The sequence below is a fragment of the Sceloporus occidentalis genome, unplaced genomic scaffold (assembly GCF_023333645.1).
Source record: "Sceloporus occidentalis isolate IW3139 unplaced genomic scaffold, rSceOcc1.0.p SCAF_32, whole genome shotgun sequence".
In the NCBI taxonomy this organism is placed as follows: domain Eukaryota; kingdom Metazoa; phylum Chordata; class Lepidosauria; order Squamata; family Phrynosomatidae; genus Sceloporus; species Sceloporus occidentalis.
Window position 1 is genome coordinate 1,316,254 of NW_028317012.1, and position 7,346 is coordinate 1,323,599.

The 7,346-nt window shown below is 37.0% G+C and overlaps 1 protein-coding gene across 1 annotated transcript; it reads left to right on the forward strand.

Moving 5' to 3' along the window:
- Nucleotides 1-271: 271 nt before the first annotated feature.
- Nucleotides 272-5,913, forward strand: LOC149298456 (dipeptidase 2-like). The gene is made up of 11 exons (XM_089487289.1): nt 272-411; nt 781-907; nt 1,562-1,691; nt 1,789-1,930; nt 2,267-2,336; nt 2,702-2,878; nt 3,406-3,490; nt 4,158-4,233; nt 4,586-4,721; nt 5,297-5,449; nt 5,800-5,913. Exons 1-11 carry the CDS (start codon nt 272-274, stop codon nt 5,911-5,913), a joined length of 1,350 nt encoding a protein of 449 aa, XP_089343415.1.
- The last annotated feature ends 1,433 nt before the right edge of the window (nt 5,914-7,346 follow it).

Below are 7,346 nucleotides of genomic sequence, written 5' to 3' on the forward strand. Positions count from 1 at the left end.
TATATTTCTCTTTATTTTCTCAACATTCCTATGTAAGCAGCGAAAGAACGATGTACATTCTTCCAGGAGAAGATTACTAGGGTTGGCCTTCATAATACATAGCGAATTCTGAGAGCTGAAATGTCTGAGTCTCCTGAAACCTCCTAGTTTAGTGAACCCTTCTACCTTTGTATTTTTTATATCACTTAGGATAGTGCAAGACTTCTAATCAACACAATTTTTGTTGCAGAAAAGTGAAGATCTGGAAGAAGAAGTTTCTGTCATAGAAGGGATGAGGCTCATGTCTTCAGTAGGTTTGTCGCATTTCGTTACGTGGATTTTCTGTATCCTACCGTTCATCTCATCTTTTAATGATGGTCAAATCAAGGAGCAAGCAATTAACCTTATGAAGAAATTCCCTTTGATTGATGGGTGAGTTCTGCACAATGTGTTTTATTTTTTTTGATAACATTCAGAACTACTTTTAAAATGGATTCTACTCATTTATCAAGAGCGTTTCTGGTGCAAAGTTTGAAAAGTGTTCTTATGACCACAGCAGAAAACAAATACAAAATGGTAGCAACACCTATCAAATGGTTAAATAGAGATTTTGGGGGGGGTTGCTGAAATGACCACTATGTACATGTAATAAAGCATGGTGTCAGCAGGTACCCAGCAGACAACCCTATATCTCAAGTATAAATGAACAAAAAAATTATATTAAGAAGTTCTATACAGAATATTTGCCTTGATGTCCATTATTGAATAATTCTTCATATAGCATTTCTGTATTTTTTGCAGACACAATGACCTTGCCTTACAGCTAAGAAAGATGTACAATAATCGATTGTCGAAAATCAACCTGAGAACCTTGAACAGCACCAGAACCAACTTAGAGAAACTTAAAGCAGGTCTTGTGGGAGCTCAGGTACGCCGTAAATAAAAATGATGACCATAAGGACATGGAATGGAACGCCTCTGATGTGCCTTGTACTGATGCCGTGCATTCTTAGAGTGCCTGTTGCCATTTATACAGTTCCCTGACCATTATCAAATATACATGGTCCGGGCTTTAGGTTTCATAAACTCCTTGGATAGTTAACTTATTCACACTGGAAGAATATTGTATGAGACCATTTCATTCCATTGTATTATATAGCTATAGGTGTAGCAATCTTATCGAAGATAACTACTTAAGTAAAGAAAACAATCCTGGCATGGTGTCCCACATAGTGGTTTGTAGGAGATGGCAGGGGGTTTGTGGTTTCAACTCTCTAAATTCCCTTTCCATTATAAGCGGCCATCCCTGACAAATATATCACGAAAGAAGAGAAGAGTTGGTCATGCATAATGGATTGTTCAATCTATGGAGTAATTTCAATAAATCAGACTGGCTTAGATATGTTTTATACATGCCCATCTAAGCTATTCTTAGCAGTGAAGGTCACTGATGTTGGCTTGTGATGTAAAGTAAAGTCAGTGAGATGAAACTGCAGCTCTCTCTTTAAAGAATAAGCTTCATTTAGTTTTACCACCGTAAAGGGAGTTTTTTCTGAACCCGTACTCTCTTTCGTACTTTTAGTTTTGGTCAGCGTACGTATTGTGCAATGCTCAGGACAAGGACGCTGTTCGACTGACTCTGGAACAGATTGACGTCATAAAACGAATGTGTAAAGAATACGAGGAGCTTGAACTTGTGACTTCCTCTAGTGGTGAGAGAGCTGTCCTTGACATCACCCATTGCTGAAAGAATTAGAATGCGTTCTTCACTGGACATGATCATTAGACACGTACTTTTTTTTTCTCCAGGTATATCTGACTCCACAAAGATTGCCTGCTTGATTGGATTGGAAGGTGGACACAGCATAGACAGTAGTCTGGGAACACTGAGGATGTTCTATGATCTTGGAGTGCGATACATGACTTTAACCCACACCTGCAACACTCCATGGTAAAATGTGACTTCTTATAGAAAGAATGAATATGAAAACGGGTGATGCAGAGGTTAACTAACTTTGTGACATATCCTATTATTCTTCATCATTGAAGTCAGAGGCTTCATCTATTTTATTGGACAGGTACCGCCTGACTATCGTCGACTGAACGTCATAGAGATGAGACTCAAACCAAACTTTAAGGCTTTGGTAGTGTCCCTAGTGAGTTATACATTTGCTCATAGAGAATAGAAAATTTGTGTTAACATTTTAAGGGCCATTCTTTAAGAATCCTGTTAACCGATGACTGTTTCACACTTTTCATTATTAATATTTGTATATTTTATCTACAGGGCAGAGACCTCTGCAACAGGAATCCATTCGTTTTACCAAAGAGGGACAAGCTTGACTGAATTTGGCAAGGTAAGCCTTGGTTACTTATAAAATAAAATAGTCATTACAGTATATATATATATATATTCAGCTGGTTTAGAAATGTGATTAGGCCTACAATAAAATTATATCTTCGTTTAACAATTTAACCAAATATAAAAACGAATTTTATAATAACAATATAGTATATGTAAAATACTTTTATATTAGTCTTTATCTTATTATGAAGGTAGAATTCAACTTTGCAAGTTACCTGAAATATTTTTGTATATATAATTGTAGCAAAAAAAAAAAATGCATTTAAAAAACCCCAAAAAGCAAAACATGATTTATTGTCGGGCGAAATGACTATATGGGATGTGTCAATGTGAACTATGTTGTTTTGTGTGTTTTAGGAAGTTATAAAGGAAATGAACAGGATCGGTATGATTATTGATCTTTCCCACACTTCCTTCAACACCTCTCGAGCTGTGCTGGAGATAACGAAAGCACCCGTCATTTTCAGTCACTCTGCAGCCTTTGCTTTGTGCCCGAGAACTCGGAATGTCCCGGATGATATTCTGCTTAGTATTGTAAGTCATTTATCTAATGAGACCTTCTTAGAAAAGCATCTGAAGCATTGAATGGAGGGAATTCACTTTTGTTTGAGAAGTGGGATGTCTATTCAGTTGAGGCGAGAAGATCATGGAAGGAAGCAAAGCTGATAGTGGGGAAAAATTGGTGTCGGAGGGCAGGGACGTGATCAATACATTTTAGAAATGTGTTTACTGGCCTTAAGGGAGGTAGGAGATTGATGAATATAGGAACAAAAGTGCATCAGGGTTGACTCAGCTCTGGTAAGGTGGACCAACGTCAGGAAAATTCTGGTAAAGGAAATAAATTCAAAGTTTTGGAAAAAATGCCTTTCTGCATTTGCCACTTAATTTATATAAATAAATATATGACCCCCCCCCCCCCATTAGCTCCATACTTTGCAATCACACTTATGTTCCACACTAAGGATATGTTTGGCTGTTGGTCACACATGTTATTTCTAATCGTTATTACGTCTTGCATTTTAACTTACTGTTCTACACACAGCTGTATTTTCCTATTTCAGAGAAAGAACCAGGGCCTGGTTATGGTTAATTTTCACACAGAGCTTATTGCATGCGGGAAATCAGCAAATATCTCTACCGTGGCAGGTCAGCAATTTATCATTTAACTCTGCTTGATAAATATGTGTAGGATTTTTTTTAAATAGTAGATGCTAAAAAGTACATGAATGTGTTTTAGAATAGGCAGCCTCTGTCCTATTTACTTATATATTAACCCCCTGGAACACAAGATATAGTCATTGAAGTTATGCCCACCACCCTTCCATACTTAGGTTGCGGAAGAATGAGGAGCACTCATTCATTCACTCACTCTTCTTTGGGTTGGGTAAATCGGTACTATATTTTTTTATCATGTGGGAAAACACTTGGTGGGGAGGTGCAGGCATGGTAAAATATAACTAAGGAATGAGGTTTTTTGCCTTTCAAGTTGCGCTAAGACTGAAAATTGCCTTCAAGTTAATGTTTGTGAATGTGAACTGGTGATTCACACAAGTAACTCGATAACGTGACTGCAAAGTTGTTTCTTCCCAATCTTTGTTAAACAGCTTATTTATCTGTAACAAAGTCAACAACAGTTTTTTTTTATATGAATTTGGCAACACAGTTTAAATGCATAATGAAACAAGCCAAACATGATTTACTCTACATAATTACTATACATTTTTTATATTACTTAATTTAAATGTACTAATTTAAATTTAACTGTGAAAAAAGATACATTAGTAAATGCTAATGAGAGCTGCTTCCTTCATAGATCATTTTGACCAAATCAAGATGATAGCTGGCGCAGAGTATATTGGGATTGGAGGAGATTATGATGGTGTGAATGGGTAAATCATCCGCTTTCTAGATTATTTCCATATGATGACTTTCTAACAACCAGTTCTTATTTACCTTTTTATCTGAATTAACCTCATGAAAGAAAAGATATATTTTTAGGATATGTGATTTAAATGAAACAATCAAATTAAACTTTCTAGTCCAGTAATAGTGTCCTTTTTTGAGCTGCTGTGAAGCAGTGGAGCAGTACCTTATTTTATTCTGTATTTGCAGCTTGTATGTTTAACACAGTTTAGATTTTTTTGTTTGTGAATTAACAAATCTTGGTTCACAGAGAATCTGTTGTATAGGAAAATATTCTAAAATCAAATGTATTTATTGCCATAATACATCTTTCCTCAGGTTTCCAATTGGTCTAGAAGATGCTTCCAAATACCCATCACTGATTGAGGAGCTGCTAAGACGCGGCTGGAGCGAAGAGGAACTTGGAGGAGTTTTAAGGAACAATTTCTTGCGTGTATTCAGCCAGGTGGAGAGAGTGAGTGTATACTGCGCAACAAAAACTACAGAGGGATGAAAACTAATACATTCCCGCCATGATATATTTTAGCCCAACAGGCAAGACATGCAACCAAGTCGCTTCTTTGTTAGACCACATTTTGTCAAGTCTGTTGTATTCCTATAATCCCCATAGGCTTAGTTCTTACACATTCATTGTTCTCCTTCTTATACTGGTTTTTTTTTTTTTAATAATATGAATTGAAAGAACTAGAATAATATATGAAAAGGCGGAAAAGCTGGGAAATCGCCATGATATATGGGTGTTCTGTAGAAGAGCACAAAAAATAGCGGGTGGCAAAACGTTTACTGCGTCAAGGTTGCAATCATCCTTTGTTCAGTATATTTTATCACCGAATGGTTGTGCTTCTTAAAGACGTCATTATTTCTGTGATACAAACGTTACAAAAAAAACAAACAAACTGTACTTTCAAGTCTTGAAGGCCAGTAAAAAGACCTTTCTTATATTGTCCACAGTAAGTAGGTAAAGTAGTTACTGCAGTTGTATATGTCCTTTACCATAAAAGCTGATGTCAAACTTCCTGTGGTGTGCAGGTGAGAGATGAACAGATGTCCCTGAAACCGAATGAGGAAGAAGTTCCAGCAGATGAAGTGAACTACGCTTGCCGCTTAGACCTACGGGCTTTGGCACGAAATACTTTTTTAAATTCCAACGCACAGGAGAGCGGGAGGCATAACCCGATACAAGTACTAGCTTCTTTGGCATTTTTCTGTGTCTACCTATATGGTAATTGACACTGATTAGGTGGGTAGGGACCAGTAGTGTTAGATATTTAATCAATCTATAATTTCAATTACTGGGGTTTACATCAATAAGAAAAACAGTACTCTCAGGTACTTTAGGAAAGGTAATAAAGCTGTTGCTTACATCTAGTTGAGCAACTCTGGTTTGGTTTTGCTTGGCTCAGAGTTATAGCTCGAAGGTTGTATTTCAAAACCAGACCTATAAAAACTAACTGGAGTGAAAAGGCCCCTGAAAGCTCAGTCATAAAATTATGGATACCCTTATCTTGCGTGGTCTCCATGACTTCATAAAGGCTTATGTTGCCCTTACCATTGAAATTGAAGGAGAGGCAACGGGAGCAAGAATGACCCGGTTGATCCAGGTCCAAGTATCCATGACCTGCTCTTACCTCAGCTTCTTCACCTAGGTCAAACCTTAAAGAACTCATTGATGCAGGAAAAGCACGGTCAGAAAATGAGAAAAGGCTTAGAGGAAAAGTGGGCCTCTGCATGTACTACAGACAGGTCATCTTCTAAATCAGCGCCATATTAGACCCATCCATCTGAGAAATTCTTGTTAATGCAAGTGTGTCCTCGTACTTTGCTTACGCTTTATGGACCCTTCTCAGCCTTCAGAACTATTCCATGTTCTTACTTTGAAAGTATTCATCATCATCCTTTCATTGTATTATTTATTTGTGATGTTACAATTTTCCTCATACACCAGAAAATCAATAAAGACCATGAAAAGACAATTTCTTTTTTCTTCTTCATTTTTCTGCAGGATACACTGCATTAACTATGGTGTATACTTACACCTAGGCACACAGGTACAAGTCAGACATACTTGGAGGAAATTTTTCACTTTTTTTATTAGATGTGTGGAATGTTAACAATAAGACTCACATTTCAGAGACACAATGTCAACAAACCATAATTGTGTGAACCACTCTGATCACATTCCAGCATAGATTTAATATATTTTTTTTAAACAAAGCGTAAAAAAGACTTCTTGCCAGAGGAACCCAGTCATTCAATCAGCCTTCCAATCTCCTAAAACTGTCTAATTAAAAAACAAACAGGAACTAAACATTAACATAACATCCCCAGGACCCAAAACGTCCAAAAAAGGTTCAAGACAAATTTTCAGTAGATCAACTTGGGATTCCTAACCTGAGACAAGGACAGTATTGGCCACGCCAAGTCATTACAAACAATCTTGTTGTTTCAGGCATGTGTTAATGACTTTGTTTAATGTGCATTAGATTTACCCTCATCCACCAGTTAAGGATATCTTCATAGATAAAAATATATATTTTTGCTGGGAACTCTTAATTGTCATGTGATCAAAAGTAGGCATGGATAGGTTGTTGCCAAAGAAACTGGGAAGGTTTTGTTTTTAGGGTTTTTATGGCATTCTGATCCATACCTGACCAGAGAAAACGACTTATGTAAATGAATAAGCAACCCAGAAGAATGTATTTTCTCTACACAATTTAATTTATAAACAGATGGTTTCTGTTTATAAACACATTATTGTAACTTTAAAGGTGGTAGAAATTTGAATTGCACTTAAACCCAGGAAACATTCTGAGCTCCTTGATGAAAGAGGGGGCATCTTGGGAGGAAGGGGTGCACCACCTAAACAGATACCCCAGAGATAAAGCTGCTTTCAATCTAAACAATCCCAAAACAATTGAACTGATTGGAAAACTAAAGGCACAAGCTGTGTACTCCAAACAAGGGTTTCTTTGTACTGGTGTAACCTGTGGATGTGTCACAATCCCCCATGAACCTGGTAAACATCTCTACAATTGTGTTTACACAACAGGACACCCATAACAAGATCTAACCCCGGTGA

Coding starts and splice junctions, on each gene's coding strand:
- LOC149298456 (XM_089487289.1), top strand. CDS start 272: ATGAGGCTCATGTCTTCAGTAGGTTTGTCGCATTTCGTTACGTGGATT. Junction 2,879..3,405: donor ATGATATTCTGCTTAGTATT/GTAAGTCATTTA, acceptor TTCCTATTTCAG/AGAAAGAACCAGGGCCTGGT. Junction 5,450..5,799: donor GGAGGCATAACCCGATACAA/GTACTAGCTTCT, acceptor GACTTCATAAAG/GCTTATGTTGCCCTTACCAT.